The sequence below is a fragment of the Colossoma macropomum genome, unplaced genomic scaffold (genome assembly GCF_904425465.1).
Source record: "Colossoma macropomum unplaced genomic scaffold, Colossoma_macropomum, whole genome shotgun sequence".
NCBI classification, from domain to species: Eukaryota; Metazoa; Chordata; class Actinopteri; order Characiformes; family Serrasalmidae; genus Colossoma; species Colossoma macropomum.
In genome coordinates this window covers 31,820,821-31,842,125 of record NW_023494784.1, presented here as the reverse complement: position 1 = coordinate 31,842,125, position 21,305 = coordinate 31,820,821, and the positions used below count along the sequence as shown (strand labels likewise).

Here is a 21,305-nt window from a genome sequence, read left to right as displayed (position 1 = left end):
TGCAGCAGGAACGAGGCTGAAAGGACGCTCCATCGCCTCTCCTTCTTCCTCCTTCCTCCTCTGCCTCTCTCCTCTAAACAAGGGAGCTGTGACATCTGCGCTTTTCCTTTCCTGTAAACCCTACACTTTCATCTGACAGATTGATAGCTCAGAGTGAAGCAGCATGTACATTTAAAGAAAACTGAAAAATATTGTTTGGCTGTTGAATGGCATCTCTCCACTACCAATGCTAATCCTTTTTTTTTTTTGCCTGGTCGTCCTTTTTTCAGGAAAGTGAACAAGTGCTACCGCGGCCGCTCCTGCCCAATCATTGTGCACTGCAGGTAAACAACTGCAATACCAGTTTCAGTCTCAAGGGGGCAGAAAGGGACCCAGATATATTATTACTGTCATGTATTTTATTTGAGGGCAAAAGACTGTAATCATTTGCTTTGTTATCTCTTGTAGTGACGGCACTGGAAGAACTGGTACATACATTCTAATTGACATGGTCCTGAACCGCATGGCTAAAGGTATTCTACATGCATTCAAAGTCTCACACAGTTCACACTTCATTGAGGTTTACTGTGTTTGTCTCATGACTGTGTTCTTATGTTTCTAGGTGTGAAAGAGATTGACATTGCCGCAACATTGGAGCACATTCGTGACCAGAGGCCAAGTATGGTGCGCACCAAGGTATGGGAGTCATTTGTGCATGTGGTGTAGAAAATGTGCATAAAGTTTGTGCGTGTGTACTTGATTCAAATATATTGATGTACGTCTTTTCTTCTCTCTCTGCAGGACCAGTTTGAATTTGCTCTCACAGCCGTGGCAGAAGAAGTGAATGCCATTCTGAAGGCCCTCCCACAGTGATCCATTGTGTGGTGTGCCAGTCTGCCTATATGCATCCTTCTCTCCCTTCACACACTCACATAAGCTATTACATGGACTCTATCATGCTCAAGAAATTTTCTAATGCATTTCTAACCATGGCCTTATTCGCTGAAGATACAGGGAAGGCTCTATGAAATCAATTTAACAGTGATCACTGTGTGCTGGGTACAATGGATAGACTTTTTGGAGTGAGTCAGTCATAGCTGGGCAGATAGTCAGGTAAACTTACATAAGCTTCAGGTACTGATACAAATGGACCTAATTTCAGAGTGGCAAGTTTTAGCACATCTCTTTTTCCTGCCAATGGATGATGCCAATTGAGAATCTCAACTCTGCTGAGGTCAAAAATTACTGAATCCACATTTATTGTCCTATTCAGTCAAACATGGTGGCTATATGTATGCACAGTGCTAACATCTGAACAGAGGAAGACTCTTTTTGGAGGAATGTACTGCTCGATTAGTGTATCAAACACATAGTGTAATAACCATCACTCAATGTGCTTGCTTTTCCTCATGTTCTTTCTGACCTGTGGAAACTTTCTGTTGTGTGATTATTGTAAATAATTCATTGAGAAGTCTATTTGTTGATTCCTGTAGCAAATGTGTGGAAAATTATACAAAAAAAGAGAAATATATGACTATAATTTTTAAATTGTTCTCAATTAAATGTGGTGTGGTGCAGCAGCATGGTGTGGGTTATTTGTGCTCTGTCACCCTGCTCCTGAGATCTCCTGTGAAGAGGACTAGCTTTTGGTTGTCAGAGAACACAGTAAGCAGACATACAAGTTTTAGTCAGAGAAGTGTTGCTGTTTTGGTCTAAAAGTCTCTGAAAACTAGTGTGGCACTTGCGGGCGTTCCTGAGGCTTCGGGTATCAGACAGAAGTGTAACAGAAGGAAGCCGCTGGCTCGTCACTCGTGCAACACCACAGTGCTGCCTGCTAAGGTCACAGGAAGCCTTCAGGTCAGTGCAGTCCAGTTAGGTTTATGTCAAAGCCTTGTGGGATGTACCCTTCAGTGTAGGTGAGCATGCACTAGTGGCAAGCTTGTATGAGTCATTATTTGTTTCCAATGAAATAAAAGAACATGAGAACCCTTTGAACAAATATTTGACCTTTATCATAATATTCCAGATGATTTTGAATTCCTAAATATAGCATTTTAAAAGTGCTACACATTCACTGTTTCTGTAACACTTAACATGATTTGCAAATTCTGTCCAGTAGCTTCCTCCATAAGACACTTTACAAATTAGCGTGATAGAGATTCATGTGGTCTGAATATCAGAAAAATATCAGAATAAGTTTCCAGTCTTTCAGAGCTTTGACTACTCCCACAAATACAGACACACACACACACATTCTCAGTACATGTATTGACCTGTTTGTTGTGTTTTTCCAAATAAAACTTTGAAAAGAGTGAGCAGCAGCAGAGCCAGAGGGCAAGCAGAGCACCTGGGAGCTCTTCACCTGTTCAGGGCACATGGATGGATGAGGCGTTAGTGCTGTCACTGAGACAGGCTACCTCTACTGCTCTACTGCCATTCCCAATGACATACCAACACTAGCATATGGTGTTAAGGTGAGTACCACTAGACAGACAGGCTAATGAAAATGTGAGGTAAAGGTGAAACTATTTATCTAATTATAACACCTCTAAATGTCTTCTAAATTACATTCACTTATTATTTTATACTGAAGGAATGGGCAACCCTCTAACCAAGCTTAGGATTGGGTTCAACTTCAAATGCTGTATATTTGACTCTAATAAAATTTGACCTAATAAAGATTGGAAGCAAGCTCTGTAACTGTGCAGAAAAGCTCAGAAATCATAGATGAGGGTAGCCCACCCTTACCCTACAGTACTCAGAAATGGACAATCTGGTGTTAAGGATGCACTATACACATAATGAAAAAGTAGAGGGTTTGGAGTTTGAACTAGACTAATCTTTACCTCAAGGGACAGAAGGGGGGAGGTGGTGACCAATCAGCCTGTGAAGGCCTGGAAGTCAGACTCTGTAACGGCAGGGAAAGGGAGTCAGGTAAACACAGACACAATCAGAAGCATATGCAGATGAACATGAGACACATCAATAATGAGAACTAATGAGGATAGTATACTTTACAGGCCATGGCAGCACCAATGATTACAAGAAAAATGTTTAGATACAAGAACCTGTTGCAGGTTCAAAGGTTTTTTTTTTTGTTTTGCTTTCTTTGTGGGAACTTCAGCTTCACTGTGTACAAAAATACAGTGCAAATTTTGTCCAATGCAGCTAGAATTACAGAACAAATGTAATCATGGTTTGAGAAGCATTAAAAGGAATCCCTATAAAAATTACACAATAGAGCAAAATATGGCATGGTTTGCAAAAAGAAGTGCTTATCATCAAATTGGTTTCTGACATTTATTGTACTTCCTATTAGTGTTGACAGCTCCAAGTAAACAATTAGCAAATAACAGATGTTTAAACAAAAATGTAAAAAAATGCAAGTGTTATTTTCATAAGTAGCAAACTGCTGCCCTAATTAGGGATAGATCTGTTTGGACACTCTCGGGTAATATAAACTCAGTCCTTTCAGACGCCACTTATCAAGAACAAAGTGCACATTCTGTAGCTCTTTAAAAAAACACACTCTCTTAACATGGTGTAATATAAAAATATATAGTGAAACAAACTGCCGGTTACAATCAGTATCATATTTGAAAACAGTATGTGTTTATGTTACTGTGTTGATTTGCTGGATTGTACATTCTGCCTATAGCATATAAGAGAAATGGTGCAGCTTTTACACATTTTATACCCGTACCTGCTGACCATTTTGGTGATTAATAACCAAATGGACAAGCAGGGGATAACAGGACACATCTAGTTCCTTTGGCAACATTAACATGAATTGGCACATTAAGTATTGCATTCTCAACCACAACCATGCATCCCAAACCTTACAAAGAAAAGGCACAAGCTTTGAATCGCTCTGATATAAAACTAATAACATATTAATTAACAAATTCTTCTTTTCCAACCTTCCAACCTGCAATTAAATGCACTTCAAATCTAAGTGCTGAGGGTCTCTTACCTTCTCTTACTGACTGTAGCTTACATTACAAGAGGGGAGTAATCTATTGCATCATTATGATGTACAGAATTAACGTAAAGAGGAAGGCCATCCTGCCACAAACTTTTTCAGACAGTGTAATCAGTTTAAATTCTGCTTTTTTGCAGTAGTTGATAAACAATGTTTTGTATAATCTTGCATTGAAACATTCATAGTAGCATCATTTTGAGAAATTCCTCATCGCCTGAAAAATTTTCTCACCACATTCAATGGTTCCCTTTGAAAAGAACTCCAAACAAAAAAGGCTGTAGCAGAAAAGCTGCAAGAATACAGCTACGTATAACCATAACCTTCCTTCTAACAGTCTGATTTATCTTTATCTTGGAATCTGAAAGGCAAAGATGACTCATTCAATACTTTCAGTCTCCAAAATCTGCATTGCTCAGCACTTGCAGAGACCAAAGTTCACTTGGAGAAGGGAGATAAACTAAACAAGGCTAACCTGACTCACACTAAAACTTCATTATTTAATAGTCAAGCAGTGAATTCAAATAAAGCACAAATATGTAGTGTATAGCTGTATGTGATATGCTTCAGTACAATGCTCATGGTATAGCACTGGATCTCTCAGAAACAAAACCTTTGCAATTCATTATTACCTTTGCAAAACTGTCAGCTGTTGTGTGAACTAACTTCCCTGTCATAAACCAACTCATATTGGTACCAGTCCTGTTCTTCACTCCACACAGTAAAAAATCCAAAACAGAACAAAAAATCACTCTTCCTAACACAGTGTTATACGCTCTACAACAACTGGCAGAGATCTCTCAATCGGCACACTGTACAAAACTATAAAACGGGATTAAGAACACCACAGCAGCCATTCGAAGGGGTTAATACTGATTACATCATGCAGCAGTGTTTAACGGTGTGTCCACTCTCTGCTCCACCGCTCAGGATTGCTGTCAGCTCACATTAAGACACCACACACCGACACTTCCTCCGTCTTTTCAGCACAGTTGTCCCATTTGCTATGGGCTCTTTGCCCTCTCTATCCTCTACAACAATCCCCCCAGGGCTGACACTTCTGTCTGATCCCCTCCCTGTTTCCCTCTCCTCTGGAGATGAAGGGCTGCTTTGTGCTGAATCATCTGTCCCATGCCTCTCTGCACTGGGTTTATGAGTGACACCCCCCACCTTCCCACCTTGACCACCCTGAGCCTGCTTGTCCCGCCCTCCCCTAGCACCTGAGATCATGTCCTGGGCGGAGGCGGCCGCCCGCTTCTGGGCCTCCATCTCTGACAGGCTGTAGGCCAGTGCCATCTGCAGGTCTTCATCCTCCTCATCCTCGCTGGCATCGGGGCAATGGAAGAAGGGGGCAGAGCTGAAGGAGCGCTGGGTGCTGTTTCGGGGGGTGTGGTTAGCTAGGTCGGTGTGGGTGGCTTTCGGAGGGAGCTGCTGCTGGTGTGTCCGCTGAGGCTGGCTGGTCTGCTCTCTGCGACTTAGTTCCAGAGCTAAGGCCATCTCATCTTTCACACCTGAGAGCATGAACACCAACACTGTTACAGTGCAAGGTCTGCATACCTGACCTGACCAGACTTTAAGCAGTGGAACAGCCAAAAATCTAATTTACATAATTTGCTCCTTATTACAGAAAGAGTCCATATAGTCCTCTAGTTTTGCATTAGAGCTGTGCAACGAATGTAGCTTACAAGTAATGAAACTTATACTGGACCTTTCTTAGCACTACAATATCACTGACGTAGTTGCACTTGTGTTGCTGGAGTTTTTGAACACTGTGTATCCTTATGTCCACTTTAGACACACCTATCTTGTTGGTTCACCTTGTAGAAGTAAAGTCAAAGAGAATAACTCATCTGTTGTTGCACAATTTGTGTAGTCCTTCATTAGTGGTCAGTTTCTGGGTGCCGGACACTGTTGGCTGGATATTTTTAGTTGGTGGACTATTCTCAAGCTATGACACTGAGTTGTTTAAAACTGCAGTAATGCTTTGCCTATTATCCACATCCACTCTGTGCAGCACACCCATCCACCACCATGTCAGCATCACTGTAGTGCTGAGAATGATCCACTACCTAAATAATACCTGTTCCTGTGGGCGTCTACACCACTGATGAATGGGGTGAAGAGGGCTCAAAAATTATGCAGAGAAAAACATTGACTACACTTTAAAATGAATTAATATTTTAAATTAAATAAGCAAGTAACCTGGTTGCCTTAAAATTTGGAGTTCAGTGAACTCCTAGTAGTTTTCTATAGTGGACTGTCTGTAATTGTAGAACTACAAAATGCACCTATATGGTAAGAGGACCTGATAAAATGGGCAATCAGTGTATATACAGTATGCAAACATAGCTCCAGTGCAAAAATAAGGTACACTTTAGACACCAAACATGTCTAAGCTAATCTGACAGACTATATTTGGGGTGGATTTATATGCTTTTTTGGATGAACCATCACTTTAAATCATCCCACTACTATGAAAACAAGAAGACTACAGGGACTGAAGAATGGATGTGTAAATATTACCATTGATGAGGACAGTCTTCAGAACCCCGTCCTCCTCAATCTCTGTTCTTTCTTGCCCATTCTCTCTGATCCTGCAAGCACAAATAAATAACAGAACTCTGTTCTTACTGAAAAAAGCTTTAAGAAGAACGCTTCACAGTTATTTGGTTCCTTGTTTATGAAGATTTGTTTAAACTAGTAATTATGAATTAAGTTTCAAATTATAAATCCTTGTTTTGAACATCTGTCTTGAATATGTCTTAATGAACTAAACATTCTTTACCTGACTCAAATAAAATCAGCTTAATAAGGAAAATAGCAGCACAACATGCACAACAACTAGGTGACAATAATAAAACAATATAAGATTACATTAGGTAAGCACATAGAGAAGTGAACTTACTTTTTTGTGGTGGTGCGTTTCCCATTGACAATGCGTGTTGAAGTGGATACAGACTTAAAATTCCCCCCTCCCATGCCCCCCATTGAGGAGGAGGAGGAGGAGGAGGAGAAGGTGGTGAAGTCAACTGCAAGTGAAAGAGAAATCAATAAATGCACAAGGGAAAAATACATAAACAGAATTCCCCAGAAAATTACAAGATCTACAACAGGCCAGTTTTTAAGCTTCAAAGAAATATTTCTTAACTGTACATTGTTTTAAAAAGTGACCTACAGAGAAAAATGAGGACCTCAAGATATGCTGGATCAACTAGTGCTCACATATTATGTTTACTTCTTATTTTCACAGAAGCATTCAGTTTATTGTGAGCTGAATCTTGGTCTAAAATAACTGGTCTATAGCATCACAGTGAACATGTGCTACAGAATGGAATAGATTCAAACCATCTGCTGAGGGGAAGGAGAAGAACCGACTAGTCCCGAGTCTGGAGGAGCCATGGTGACCGTGAAAGGCGCTGTGCATGCCTCCAAATGGGAAATCATCTAGCAGATGTGAGATACAGAGAAACAGAGAGAGATTAGAAACAAAAGAGACACACACAACTCACTGGGACACTGCAGAAACAATAGGAGAGGAAGAATGTGACGAGCTCATGAGAGTTGTAGGTGTGAGGGAAAATATGACAGAGAAGAAACAGCAGCAGTCAATGAGCCTCCAGTCAAAGCATGCACTCCAGCCGACTAACCAAAGAAGTCAGCAAATGGATCCTGGCCTCCGAAGAACTCCCGAAACACCTCGTCTGGGCTGCGGAATGTGAAGGTGAATCCTGGGAAGTCGTCGGGATAAGAGCCACCTCCAGAGCCTTTGTGGAAAGCAGATATACAAAACCATAAGTGGGTCTTTCCTGAACGCATAGAGGAGAGTGGGGCCCAACCTAACATATTTTGCTTTTTCTAAGTATTTCAGCAAGATTCATATTTTTATACAAGCAACTTACATTTCCCTGCTACAAATGGAAATGTAAACTTTGTTTCTAGCACCTACCATTTATGAATAATTCAGCTGAAAGCAGAGTGAGAATAAATGTTATAACTTTCCCCATTGGTGGTGTTCACTGTAACAGTCTGAGGGGCTAGCCGTAAAAATCAGTCAGCATGGTGCTATATTACAGATACCAATAGGCTGATTAAAATAATTTAGTAGTGAATTATGTGACTTAAACATTTGGATCAGTAATTGTAAAACACTTTATGGTACAAGAACAATCTTCAGGGTGAATCTTGAGAAATATCTTTGTAAACTGCTGTGAAAATTCTCAGATGACATTGCAATGGGAGTACAAGAAGCAAATTCTACTGCAACCTGTTTAATTACATAAAATATCCATGTTACATTGTTTCCTATGTTAGTTTATGTCCTGGGCTATTCTATGAACAAAAATGGAGTATAATGAAATTATTAATACTTTTAATGATCGCTGTAAGACAACTTCCTTACCTGAGCTCGGCATGCCACTTTTCCCATAGCTATCATATGCTTCTCTTTTGCTTCCTTGGAAATGATAGAAAAATGATGGAAAAAATATAATAAAATATAATGACCTACAGGAAACAAAATTGTATGCAACTGGAACACAGAGGTCAAAGTCTTGAGGGTCTTACTGTCTGATAGGACTTCATAGGCCTCTGCAATCTCCTTGAATTTTCTCTCTGCCTCATCCTTGTTGTCTGGGTTCTTGTCTGGGTGCCACCGCAAGGCCAGCTTCCTGTAGCTATACACACAAACACATTTATACACAAGTGAGTAAACAGAGGTTGATCATAACAGTGTGTTTTAGAGTTTGCTCCTTTAAGAGCTAGTTTTCTATCAACTTCTTTGTAAACTACAATACAAACTGCAAATCGGAAACACAAAATAAGGATTCTGACAGTGTTAGGTTAATCTGTGTACCAGATCTGCAGTCCAAGCGAACAGAGAAACCTGATGCTGGTCCAGGACAGAGCATTAGTCCACTGGGCGTAAATAGTGCTGAGTCATAAAAGTTTTAAAGGGAAATGTGCCCAGTCATCCTATTTGTGACTGAGCCATGAAAACGAAACACAAACAGGCTTCGCTAATGAACATCTACATAGAGCACTAATATTTGCATAATTCTGTAAGGCATGCATTAGTGCTTAAGTGTGCCCTGACATGGAAATACAATACAGACATATTGAGCAATGCGTCTGAGTGCTCAGTTTTGCAAGTGTCTGTGAAGTAAACCCAACTCGGCTATTTGTACACTGCCCCTCATTGAAACTGGCAAAGCAAACAGACTGACAAGAAGACTCTTCATTCTGCTAGTCTGTCCATAAAAAAAGAACTTGAAATAACAAAATTAAGTTATTGATATGTTTGTGTAATGGGATCTTACGCTTTTTTGATGTCATCTGGAGAGGCGCTGCGTGACACTCCCAGAACGTCATAATAATCCACCATGTCTTCCCCTCCTCACTGTACCTACTGCAACCCCACCATGAAGAGGAAAATAAAATTAGCTCTGACAAGACATCTCACTGAACTTTGTCTCTCATGAGTGTTATTACATGCTGATGACAGGGGCCTAGAAAACAACTTGTGTCACAATAACTTGTTACAGTGCTTCATGGCTAACCTACAGAATTTGACAGCCTCCGTATGAATTGGGATGTTGTTTTATTTTTATTAAATGTACTACACAAAACTGTTTGCATACTGACATAAGCATATTGTATTATATATATATACATAATACATAATGTTAATCCACTACTAATGAATTGCTGACGTTTCCTCCGTAAACTATAACTGTGGGATTTGGATCAAGTGACTGAATATAGAACGGCATTTCCCTCAGATGGGGCCGTGTGCCTCTAAACGCCTGGAGTTCTCTGGAAGCCACACACAATGTGCTGTTATTTCAAGCTCCAAGTCCGCGATGTGTTCGGCCCATATGGCCACTGACAGCTGTAGCGCCCACACTCGTCATCCTATTACACCGGGGGTGGACAAAGTAGCCCAGACTAACGGTATTTACTGACCAGCAGGTTTCAGTACGTTCAGTAACTCAGTACACCGTCTTTTTCATGTTACCAACAGAACGAAGCGAGAGGAGAGTATTTACCTTTTTTAGAAGCGTCCACCGAGGAGGCGCAGCGTCTCTTCGTAAACACGAATGTATTATTTTGGGGGGAGCCGCTAAACGCGCTGCGCGAAAAGAGGCGGATCCTTCGCGAGAGGGGTGGCTAATCTCGCTAATCTCTAACCGACGGTCTCTGTCACGGATATACACACACAGCATGCGACTGAGTCAATTTCTTTCCCGTCGCGCTGCTCTGCCGGGCCTCATATCCAGACTGAGGGCTTTTCCCCGCGACTATATTTGTCCCCCCGCCGCCCTTCTCCTCCGGGCCGCGCCGCTGCGTCACAATCAGCTGAGCACGAGTGCAAAAAAAAGAAAAAAAAAGACATAGAACGTCTAGAATATGCCAGGGGGTGTGACGTCACTGCCCCGCCCACTTCTTCTCCTCTAACTTGGGTTGAGAGTTGGTGTGAGAGTGAAATACTACAGTAAACGTATTATTTTGTCCAATTAAATGTGAGATAGTGATTTTATTCGGAGGATGAAAAAACGTTTACCTTTGTCGGGTCCACGTCTACTGGTGCCAGACGTATTTCTGTTGAATCAAAAATACGGCAGTAAAAAGTTTCCTGATGTACCCCACCATTGGCCGCCATTTTAAGATTTCAAAAATAGGATTAGTAATAATTTATCACAACAACAGACAGTTGTTGAGGTCAGACTGAGGCGAAATGTTAACTGCAGTTACTACTTTAAATCGTAGAGCGCATCTATTTGACATTTTACGGGAGTCTGTGAGCGCGAAGATAGAGGAGCGCTTCAACTGGCACTTTTAGTACAAGATACTTGAGATCCAAAAGACGTTTCACTCACACCTAATAATCTCCCTGCCCCTCAGAAAGGGTTACACATTATGCTAAGTCTTGAATGTAACGTAAAAGTGTATTGAATAGTACATAAAATACATAGTGTGGTGGAAATACACAAACAATGATCCATAATTTGTTTTATGTGAATTAATAAGAAACTGGTTTTGTAATCAAATTACTACAGGATTCCTGGAAAGCAGCCAGCCATTTTCATGCAATGTCATGTGTTTTTAATAGATTTTTTAACTAGTGGCAAAATCCTCTAAAAATGGCCATTCAGTTATATAAATGTTGCAATTAATTCCATAAAACAATTTAGTTGTTATTTTTAGCATACTGCATTACATTCTTGAAGACCACCTTCTCTGGTGTGACTTTCATGTTTTTACTGTAGCCGTTTGTAAAAATGAATGCAAATTCCTGAGTCAATTCACAAAAACCCTTAAAAAGGTTACTTCAAATTTATAAAATGTTAATATTAAATTGCAGATGTCACAGTGTCAGTAAGTATTTGTAGGATAAATTAGGTCACACGTTTTTTCTTAGGACAAACAGAGATTATGCTATTTTAAGATCAAAAATGCTCCTGTCCGAAGTCTCGTGTTTGGTATGGAATGTTGTGCTCTACAGCATGGTTTTTCAACACCCGTCCTGAGGAGCCACTGCCCTGAACAGCTTCAGCTGAGTATCATGCCCTTCATTAGTTTGATTATGTGTGCTAGAGCAAAGCTGTGGGTCCCCAGGACTGGAGTTGAAAACAATTACAGTCATATGCTTGTCGCAAATAACATACTTTGACTATAGTTTATCACTGCTGCATTGTTCATTATTATGTATGTTAGAAAACGTTACAGTACAAATGTGTATTTCAAATAAGGGTCATTTTCAGCATGAGTGTCATGTTAGAAAATATACTCCAGAAAATTCACTTTTTCCATTACTTTTTAATTCAGTTTCAGTTACAAAAACATAGCAGACCTTGTATTTACCATGACAGTGATCTGGAATGTTGTTTCTGAATCAATTCATTTTGGCCACTCTGATGACTGCATATTTTTCTATGCAGTTTAGAACATCATTGGTCATTTATTTTCTCTTCAATACTCTTCTCCTTCTTCATCTTCTTCTCCCATGCTATCAGTGCCCACCTCTTCGTAATCCTTCTCTAGAGCTGCCATATCTTCTCTGGCCTCTGAGAACTCTCCCTCCTCCATTCCTTCTCCCACATACCAGTGCACAAAGGCTCTTTTGGCATACATCAGGTCAAACTTGTGATCCAGACGGGCCCAGGCCTCAGCGATGGCTGTGGTGTTGCTCAGCATGCACACAGCTCTCTGCACCTTGGCCAGATCTCCTCCAGGAACCACAGTAGGGGGCTGGTAGTTGATGCCCACCTTGAAACCAGTGGGACACCAGTCTACAAACTGAATGGTCCGTTTGGTCTTGATTGAAGCAATGGCAGAGTTGACATCTTTGGGCACCACATCTCCACGGTACAGAAGACAGCAGGCCATGTATTTACCATGACGAGGGTCACACTTCACCATTTGATTGGAGGGCTCAAAACAGGCATTGGTGATGTCAGCAACTGATAGCTGTTCATGGTAAGCTTTTTCAGCAGAGATCACAGGAGCGTAGGTGGCCAGAGGGAAGTGAATACGAGGGTAGGGCACCAAGTTGGTCTGAAACTCTGTTAGATCTACATTCAGAGCTCCATCGAATCTGAGAGAGGCAGTGATGGAGGACACTATTTGGCCAATGAGCCTGTTGAGATTGGTGTAGGTGGGGCGCTCAATGTCTAGATTCTTGCGACAGATATCATAGATGGCTTCATTGTCTACCATGAAAGCACAGTCTGAGTGCTCCAAAGTGGTGTGGGTGGTCAGGATAGAGTTGTAGGGCTCCACCACTGCTGTGGATACCTGAGGAGCTGGATAAATGGCAAACTCAAGCTTGGACTTTTTGCCATAGTCAACAGAAAGGCGTTCCATCAACAGGGAGGTGAAACCAGACCCAGTACCTCCACCAAAGCTGTGGAAAATGAGAAATCCCTGAAGGCCAGTGCATTGGTCAGCCTGTAGGGAGGATAGACAATTTGAGGATTATGTTAAATTCATGATCTTTTTATACTATTATATATGTATACTTTTATACTATTATGTTATCAATGAACATCACGGTTATGTTTAGTTCTCACTCAGAATCTTATTACTTGGCTCCCCAATAGGACTTTTATTAAAATGCACTTTTCTATTAAAATTGAGAAAACCTAACCAGTTTACGGGTCCTGTCCAGCACCAGGTCAATGATCTCCTTGCCAATGGTGTAGTGTCCGCGTGCATAGTTATTGGCAGCATCCTCTTTGCCAGTGATGAGTTGCTCAGGATGGAAGAGCTGACGATATGTGCCAGTACGGATCTCATCTGAAGAAAACAAAATTATAGAGAGCAACTATAAATTAAAATGGACTCCCACAAGACCCAATAGCTTTTATTTATACATAATAGTTATATAATTAGGCAGTGTCATCTTACCAATCACTGTGGGCTCCAGATCTACAAAGATGGCACGTGGGACATGTTTCCCTGCCCCTGTTTCACTGAAGAAGGTGTTAAAGGAATCATCTCCTCCTCCAATAGTCTTGTCACTGGGCATCTGCCCGTCCGGCTGGATCCCATGTTCCAGACAGTAAAGCTCCCAGCATGCATTTCCCATCTGGGCCCCAGCTTGGCCAACATGCATAGAGATACACTCACGCTACAAAAATGCATAGGAAGAGAATGAAAAAAATGAAATATCACTTCTCAGTTCATGAGAAATTTGTACAATTGTATGCAAAAGTTCAAAAAACTTCCATCAAATTACATTTTATTTTCAATGTGAAAATAAGTTAAAAGATCCTATACAGAGAACATACTTAAATGTCATTTACTGAGTTTAACATATTGCAAAAAATAAAACATAAAATGTGCCATAACATTTGCTCAGTGCACTGTGCACAGGATTTTATTTATTTATTTTTTTTCAATATGCTACAAATCAGCAAATAAACAGTGATTGTGTATTTAAATGTGCAGAAGTATATTATCTGTAGAGGATGTGTTAACCTCTCGTCTCTTAGAAAATCAATAAAACTTATCATTTAACCAAGGGTGCCCAAACTTTTGCCTACGACTGTATCTGTGTGTTCTCTATGTTATTTATGGTAGAAAGGAAAAAATGTGAAATGTTCTCCCCTCTGTCTTCTGGACTATGGGGACTTTCTGTTCCAGATTCTTCATATGCTCTAAATAGTGCCCTATAGTATAACAGAGAAGCTGCTTTGAGGTCAGTACTGAATGCTCAGCCTTTTCTTAACAATGAATAAAGGACATTCATCAATATTTTGCATCTCAAATTAGGGCTGAACTTGATGACCTCTGTCTGTCGGCTAAACAACTTTGCAGTTCTTTTTTCATCTCTCTTATCTACTGTTTAGTCTACAGTGCTGTCCTGTCCAGTTACTGTACATTTGCATGTGCGTGTCACGTTTAGGCCAGCTCATTGGAGCTGTGTGTTGGAGAGGAAATAGCCCAATTCCCTAGAGGACAGCCCCTATTCTACCCCCTCCCCTGTCCCATTCAGCTGCACACCCTCCTTTGTGTAACAAGTAGAGATGTCTCGCCCAGGCTGCTTCAGCAGAAACAGACATATCTATTATTCCACACGGCTCCAGTCTCTCCAGTGTCAGTCGCTCATGATCTCATCTACTGCCAGTGCCTCTATGTATGTCATGAAGGCAAATGAATGCTTTCATTCTCTTAAGAATGAAGGCATTGCCCTCACAGAACTTCCCTTAGCAGAGTCATCAGAGGGTTTTCTCGTTATTTTGAAATTGCAGAACCACATGAAGCAGAGTCACCCATCTAAAAATAAAGAAGTGAGCATGTATGCTTCCTGACGGAATCTGTAGCATTGTCTAGGATTTGGCTTTGTAGGCCTCAGCCACATCCTCTTTATTAGGAGAGGCATGCTCCCTCCCTGTGCTCTAAATGTTCCCTGTGTCTAAACACTTTATACACTATAAAATCAGCCAGCACTGCTATTTACTTAAGCTAACAGACTTATTTAGCTATACATTCAAAGCACAGACAATTTCCGAGCTATACAAAGTAGAAATAGTTTTAATCACATGACTTTTTTGTTTTTCACTAATAAAATCATGCACTGATAAAAAGTATATACTTTACAGAGTTTTATTCCACAGATTGCTAAAAAAACGTTAGTAAGAGTTGATCTACGTCAGCACTCACCATCTTGACAGATTTTCCTTCAGGCCGACTTGAGGATTCGGAAAGAGAAGGCAGTTGTGGGGGAGAGAGGGAGAGGTGGGGTTTTTATAGTGAGGGAGGAGGAAGGGAGGGAGGAAGCAGGAAGCAGGATCGCCTGTTGGTGCGACATGGACAGTTATGCAAAGAGGCCGCCCTCTAAGACTGCGCCCAAAACCACATACTGTATATTATACATACTATACTGATGAATGCACTACTAATGGTGATGTCCTACTGTGTATTACTATTTTGTATGGTACTATGCGGAATTTGACGCAGCAAAAGCCCCCCCCCCCTCTCTTTCTCTCTCTCTCTCTCTCTCTCTCTCTCTCCTTTTCCCTCTCTCTCTTGGGAGCTCTGGGTGTGTGAAAAACCATCTGGACTTTTTACCGACAGTGGGACGAACTAAACAACTTGAAAGGAATTTTAAAGTACACCATTTAAAGCAGTCTATGTTGTAATCTTAAAGCTCTTTGTCAGTTTTGGGAAAGAGCAAAAAAATATGGACGTTTCACACACATGGAATTGCCTTTAGGATGATGCAAGTCCTCTTTGTCCTCATTGCAAGTTTTTCTCTGCTTATGTAGCATCTGCAGAAGCCTTCTGTACTGTAATGAAATCCAACAGGGCAAAATTTTTTTTTTAAGTTTTTAAAGGGTCTGAAAAGTTTTGGAAATAGTTTATTTGTTTGATTTACATTTATACAGTAACAGCACAACAAGATTTGCAAAACAGATTTAAAACAAACAAAAAAATACACCACTTACAAATTCATACTGAGCAGTTTACACTAGTGGTATAAAGATTATTTAATGATATATAATTTGTCTGCTCAATAAAGACAAGAATCTGCTCTTTATTAAGAAAGCAAGGAATCACACAGGGCCAGTTGAATGATTTGTGTGGTACAGGGTAAATGTGGATGACGCAAGCAGTACTTCTTTGCACCATTTCTTTGTGTAATTTCATTTTTGCTCCTTGTTTTATACTAGTAAATCATCCCACTAAAAGGACCAACGTTGTGTAAAAGAAATGAGAAAAACTTAAGCTTTTCAGGAACTTCAGAAACAAAATCTTAATAAGAAGCTCATAATAAGAAGCATTTGCAAATATGATGAATTTTTTTGTAAAACAGACTACGTTACTCTAAAGTACAGCTCTGTGCAAAAGTGAGAGACCACCTTCTTATTTAGTTGGTTTCCAGTCAAAATAGCTAATAAGCACAAGTTATTCATTTTTCAGCATTAGGGAAAAAACAGAAACAAAAATATTAAAAGACCTCAACAAATAAATATAACATCGAATGTCAAATGTTTACATATTTTATGTCTCTGCTTTTTGCTTTTATTTCCATTCCTTTTAGGAGGCCTGCTTTCAGCTTTTGCATGCTGCTTGTAAACACCTCCAGTTCAGTCTTAGAAGTTGGTTGCATTTTCTGTTTCTCACAATACAAGAATTCCCAATTACATTTACATTCACCAGTCCATGAAACCTTGCTCCACATCTCAGATGTCCAGTTCTTGTGTTCTACTGAAAATCTTCATCTTCCTTATTTACTTCCTTTTCTCAGTGACGGTAAGTGAACAAAAGGTGGTCTCTAACTTGCAGAGTACATGCAAAGTAATGTTTATTTATTTATCTCTTTCTTTTCCCTACAGTATTCTGCATTTGTAGCTGGCAATACATTTATAGGTAATAACATTTAACATAACATTTGTAGTATAACATCTAGGTCCTACACATCACTACATTATTTAGTCCTTTCTGAGATATGTTTAAAACTCGACTCCATCGTCATCCTCATCTCCCATGCTATCAGTGCCCACCTCTTCGTAATCCTTCTCCAGAGCTGCCATGTCCTCTCTTGCTTCTGCAAACTCTCCTTCCTCCATGCCTTCTCCCACATACCAGTGCACAAAGGCTCTTTTGGCATACATCAGGTCAAACTTGTGATCCAGACGGGCCCAGGCCTCAGCGATGGCTGTGGTGTTGCTCAGCATACACACAGCTCTCTGCACCTTGGCCAGATCTCCTCCAGGAACCACAGTAGGGGGCTGGTAGTTGATGCCCACCTTGAAACCAGTGGGACACCAGTCCACAAACTGGATGGTCCGTTTGGTCTTGATTGAAGCAATGGCAGAGTTGACATCTTTGGGCACCACATCTCCACGGTACAGAAGACAGCAGGCCATGTATTTACCATGACGAGGGTCGCACTTCACCATCTGGTTGCAGGGCTCAAAACAGGCATTGGTGATGTCAGCAACTGATAGCTGTTCATGGTAAGCTTTTTCAGCAGAGATCACAGGAGCGTAGGTGGCCAGAGGGAAGTGAATGCGAGGATAAGGCACCAAGTTGGTCTGAAACTCTGTTAGATCTACGTTCAGAGCTCCATCAAATCTGAGAGAGGCAGTGATGGAGGACACTATTTGGCCAATGAGCCTGTTGAGATTGGTGTAGGTGGGGCGCTCAATGTCTAGATTCTTGCGACAGATATCATAGATGGCTTCATTGTCTACCATGAAAGCACAGTCTGAGTGCTCCAAAGTGGTGTGAGTGGTCAGGATAGAGTTGTAGGGCTCCACCACTGCTGTGGATACCTGAGGAGCTGGATAAATGGCAAACTCAAGCTTGGACTTTTTGCCATAGTCAACAGAAAGGCGTTCCATCAACAGGGAGGTGAAACCAGACCCAGTACCTCCACCAAAGCTGTGGAACACGAGGAAGCCTTGCAGACCAGTGCATTGATCAGTCTAAGCCACAGAAAGGATACAGAGGATAATACATTATTACTGTTGCAGCACCCTCATTATTCCAGCGCACCTGGTTCAACTCACTAATGCAGTGATTATTTTAATTAAGTTTGAATGACTAGGTGTGACTTTGCAGTGCTTAGACTCTGAAACACTTTGTGGTTGAAATGCATGGGCCTGTATTCATGAAAACTCTCAGAGTAGGAGTGCTGATCTAGGATCTGCTGCTATCTGTAAGATCATCTTAAATAAGAAAGGAATCAGGTCCTAGATCAGCGCTCATGCACTAGGAAGCTTTGTAAATACAGGCCCTGGTCTATTTTGTACTGAGTGATTAAGAAAGAAATAATGATAATGAACGTCAGCTATAATAGCTAGTCGTATAGGAAGAAAATTGCCATATAGCTCTGAGGCATGGCTTTCATACCAGTTTGCGTATGCGGTCTAGGACTGAATCGATGACCTCCTTTCCAATGGTGTAGTGGCCACGTGCATAGTTATTGGCAGCATCTTCTTTGCCAGTGATGAGTTGCTCAGGATGGAAGAGCTGACGATATGTGCCAGTACGCACCTCATCTGTTTGTGTGAAGAGGGGTGAACACCTTTACAGCATGAAGAAATACCTTCTTTAAAATGTACTTCAAATAACTTATTGCTTTAACGATCACAAGATTTGGTACATAATTGCTCCGCATAATTTGTAAGTATATTGCACATTCATTGTATTAAAAATGTGCTTATCATAGTGCCTTTATAATTTACATCGTTCATAATTTGCCTATGATTAACAATGCAAAAAACAAACAAACAAAAACAACAACAACAAAAAAAACAGAATACTCCCCTCAAAATAACCTTTGGCCTAGATTCATGTTTTAATGCTTACCAATCACTGTGGGCTCCAGATCTACAAAGATGGCACGTGGGACATGTTTTCCTGTTCCTGTTTCACTGAAGAAGGTGTTAAAGGAATCATCTGCTCTAGCAGTTGTCTTGTCGCTTGGCATCTGCCCATCTGGTTGGATCCCATGTTCCAGACAGTAAAGCTCCCAGCAAGCATTTCCAATCTGTGCTCCAGCTTGGCCAACATGGACAGAAATGCATTCACGCTGCAGATTGACATGCAAAAAGTAGCATAAGCTGCACATGCATTTGAACAGATACAATAAAATCTAGCCATTGAGACAAGAGGACAGATTACAGAATGTGGTATATGGCCATTAAATTATACCCTTCTAATTATAACATAATGTAGCAGTGTCTCTTTTGTCAATTTGACCCTGTCAGTTGATTGTCCCTACCATGTTGTATTTTCTCTTCTAGCCGATGTTAAGTGATCGGGATGAAGATCCAAATGCTTCTGACTGGGAGGCACAGCATATTTATACCTAGGTCCACGTATCTGTTCAATGTAATGAGAGAAGACCTAGAAGTTGATACTGTCATTTAGCAGAGAAAGAGAACAAAGGGGGGAAAAACGAGGTTAGCACCTCCTATACTCTGAGGACGTTTTTATTGTTGTTCTGGAGTGTAAATCTGAATAGACTTATGCTGTGATCTCCACAGTTGTGCTACATATGCAATGTTCTAATAGTGTTAAACATTTTACGAATCAGCACCAAAGAATGTAACACTTTACAATGAGAAACACAGAAACAGTGACTTCAAGATCGTGTAATTTTGGTAAGTAGGACATTCATGATTTAGCACAGTAAACATATAGACAAGCCATTCCCTGAATTAAATGTGCCGATTCACAGAGGAAAAATAAGGTCATGTAATACCCTGTTCAGTGCACTTTGAATAGGGCTTTGTCGCTGGTTATTGAAAAGTTGTAATATAATAGCTGTTCAGATTGACTTGTAAGGCACTTATGGGAAAGAATAATGACCAAACCTTAAATTTATCTTTTGTGTAACATCCTGGACATTTGCATAAAGTTTGGTTCACATCCTCTACCCTGTAATCTGAATCCAAACCTCTCAAGAGGGTATTGTACCATTCAAACAGATTTTTTATTTGCAAAAAAACAAACTATCATATTTATTAAAAATTCTATCCACTTTGTTTTTGTTAGTAAGTGATCATAAGCTAAATATAATAATTAAAAATGTAATATTCTCTAACAGCTTAGAGGAAAAGCTAAACACTGGGCAGAGCTAAACACTGTGACTGCAGTGTTGATACCTCTGGAGTCTCTTTAGTGCCACCCTGCCCTTGGCATATCCTGTCCTTATTCATCTCCTCTGATCAATCATATTTAATGATAGTTATTTGATATTGTAAACAATGAGTTGCACAGCTTTAGTTTCACTCCTGCTAGGAGGGTCTTCTTCAAAGCACATGTTTTGGCAAGAGTTTGTGAGTATAATATCAGCTATGAATCATCCACTTTGTTCTAACCCTCAGCCGTGAACAGAGGCTGCTAAGCTGATGTGTTATGAGTGCAGAAAGCTGCTGTCAGTCTTAAAGAGACTGGGGAAATGAATGCACCGACGTACATTCTGCAGACAAGGGCAGTACCCTTTTGCTGGACCACATTTCAAGCACGCCTTTCCTCTGAAATACAAAGAATTTTGTCTTTTTCATAAAGAAACTTCAAAGCAGCTTTACAGAAATGGATGTCCAGACCCCTAGTTGGCAAGTCTAGGCTGACAGTGGAAAGGAAAAACCTGAGCTGACGTGAAGCAAGCAGTCCTTATAAGGAGCCTAGATTTAAAGAGCAAATCCATCCTCCTCTGGGAGGCTCCAGGTAGCAAAGTTACAACTACAGATGAAATTTAAAATTTACTCTTTTCACAAAAAAGGCACTCACGTCATAGGAAATATGCAGTCTAAACTTTAACTGAAACCAACAAACCAACAAAGGCCTTAACATGGTAAATGTCACAGATTTATCTACATTTAAATAGTGACCTAGAAATAATGCACAATCTTATACATTCTGTCTTCATTTTACTTCCCTTAACCTGTTTTTTTCTTTGTTTTAAAATTTTAAAAACCTTAAAAAAATCTTTATTATCACGGAGTATTCATATATTCATATCTGTAAAGTTAGAGACAATAGCTTATCTGTTGGTGCACAGTTTGTGTCAGTCATCCTCTAGTTCTTCATCAGTGGTCAGCTTTTGGCCACACTGGATGCTGTTGGTTGGATATTTTTTGATTTGGTGGACTATTCTTACCCCAGCAGTGACACTGATTTGTGCCAACAGCTCCAGCAACACTGGAGGATGGGTTGTTAAATCAGTGAGAGCAGTGCTAGGACTAGGGCTTTTGTGATCTGGGAATGAATAAATGCAAGTTTTTGCAGACCGTGTTTACAAAACGTTCCATTATTCTGTGAAGCTCGCTGATCCTGAAAGCCTTGCTTATCATGAATCGCACCAACATCATGCTGCACGAAAACATGT

At 40.5% G+C, this 21,305-nt stretch overlaps 4 protein-coding genes across 5 annotated transcripts in view; 1 reads left to right on the top strand and 3 right to left on the bottom strand.

The window, feature by feature from the left end:
- The window catches only part of ptprna (protein tyrosine phosphatase receptor type Na), a 29,977-nt gene extending 28,418 nt beyond the window's left edge, over positions 1 to 1,559 (top strand). Inside the window, exons 20-23 of the mRNA XM_036568670.1 lie at positions 270 to 323; positions 448 to 512; positions 602 to 675; positions 781 to 1,559. Coding sequence (XP_036424563.1) covers positions 270 to 323; positions 448 to 512; positions 602 to 675; positions 781 to 852 — 265 coding nt within the window. The 3' untranslated portion in view covers positions 853 to 1,559. The remainder of the gene's footprint in view (positions 1 to 269; positions 324 to 447; positions 513 to 601; positions 676 to 780) is intronic.
- dnajb2 (DnaJ heat shock protein family (Hsp40) member B2) lies at positions 236 to 10,334 on the bottom strand. 2 transcript variants are annotated; one of them, XM_036568713.1, is made up of 11 exons: positions 10,003 to 10,334; positions 9,274 to 9,362; positions 8,522 to 8,631; positions 8,358 to 8,411; positions 7,606 to 7,722; positions 7,304 to 7,402; positions 6,860 to 6,987; positions 6,482 to 6,552; positions 5,179 to 5,469; positions 2,826 to 2,887; positions 236 to 2,341 (listed from the first exon to the last, which is right to left on the bottom strand). In XM_036568713.1, exons 2-10 carry the CDS (start codon positions 9,323 to 9,325, stop codon positions 2,859 to 2,861), a joined length of 951 nt encoding a protein of 316 aa, XP_036424606.1. In that variant the 5' UTR covers positions 9,326 to 9,362; positions 10,003 to 10,334; the 3' UTR covers positions 236 to 2,341; positions 2,826 to 2,858. The 2 variants fall into 2 exon arrangements, with proteins under 2 accessions (XP_036424606.1, XP_036424600.1); XM_036568707.1 differs by having other exon boundaries at positions 6,864 to 6,987; positions 10,003 to 10,333.
- A 1,419-nt stretch (positions 10,335 to 11,753) lies between these two features.
- Positions 11,754 to 15,288, bottom strand: LOC118806949 (tubulin alpha chain). Its single transcript, XM_036568684.1, has 4 exons — positions 15,122 to 15,288; positions 13,364 to 13,586; positions 13,104 to 13,252; positions 11,754 to 12,904 (listed from the first exon to the last, which is right to left on the bottom strand). Exons 1-4 carry the CDS (start codon positions 15,122 to 15,124, stop codon positions 11,927 to 11,929), a joined length of 1,353 nt encoding a protein of 450 aa, XP_036424577.1. The 5' UTR covers positions 15,125 to 15,288; the 3' UTR covers positions 11,754 to 11,926.
- Positions 15,289 to 16,594: 1,306 nt separating this feature from the next.
- LOC118806979 (tubulin alpha chain-like) lies at positions 16,595 to 19,247 on the bottom strand. Its single transcript, XM_036568726.1, has 4 exons — positions 19,194 to 19,247; positions 18,779 to 19,001; positions 18,320 to 18,468; positions 16,595 to 17,892 (listed from the first exon to the last, which is right to left on the bottom strand). The coding sequence occupies exons 1-4, from the start codon at positions 19,194 to 19,196 to the stop codon at positions 16,915 to 16,917; spliced, it is 1,353 nt and encodes a 450-aa protein (XP_036424619.1). The 5' UTR covers positions 19,197 to 19,247; the 3' UTR covers positions 16,595 to 16,914.
- Between the last annotated feature and the right edge of the window lie 2,058 nt (positions 19,248 to 21,305).

Coding starts and splice junctions, on each gene's coding strand:
- dnajb2 (XM_036568707.1), bottom strand. CDS start 9,338: ATGGTGGATTATTATGACGTTCTGGGAGTGTCACGCAGCGCCTCTCCA. Junction 5,470..6,481: donor GAAGACTGTCCTCATCAATG/GTAATATTTACA, acceptor TCATGCTCTCAG/GTGTGAAAGATGAGATGGCC. Junction 2,888..5,178: donor CGCCCAGGACATGATCTCAG/GTGCTAGGGGAG, acceptor CTGCCGTTACAG/AGTCTGACTTCCAGGCCTTC.
- LOC118806949 (XM_036568684.1), bottom strand. Junction 13,253..13,363: donor TCTGGAGCCCACAGTGATTG/GTAAGATGACAC, acceptor TGTTTTCTTCAG/ATGAGATCCGTACTGGCACA. Junction 12,905..13,103: donor TGGACAGGACCCGTAAACTG/GTTAGGTTTTCT, acceptor TCCTCCCTACAG/GCTGACCAATGCACTGGCCT.
- LOC118806979 (XM_036568726.1), bottom strand. Junction 18,469..18,778: donor TCTGGAGCCCACAGTGATTG/GTAAGCATTAAA, acceptor TCACACAAACAG/ATGAGGTGCGTACTGGCACA. Junction 17,893..18,319: donor TAGACCGCATACGCAAACTG/GTATGAAAGCCA, acceptor TCTGTGGCTTAG/ACTGATCAATGCACTGGTCT.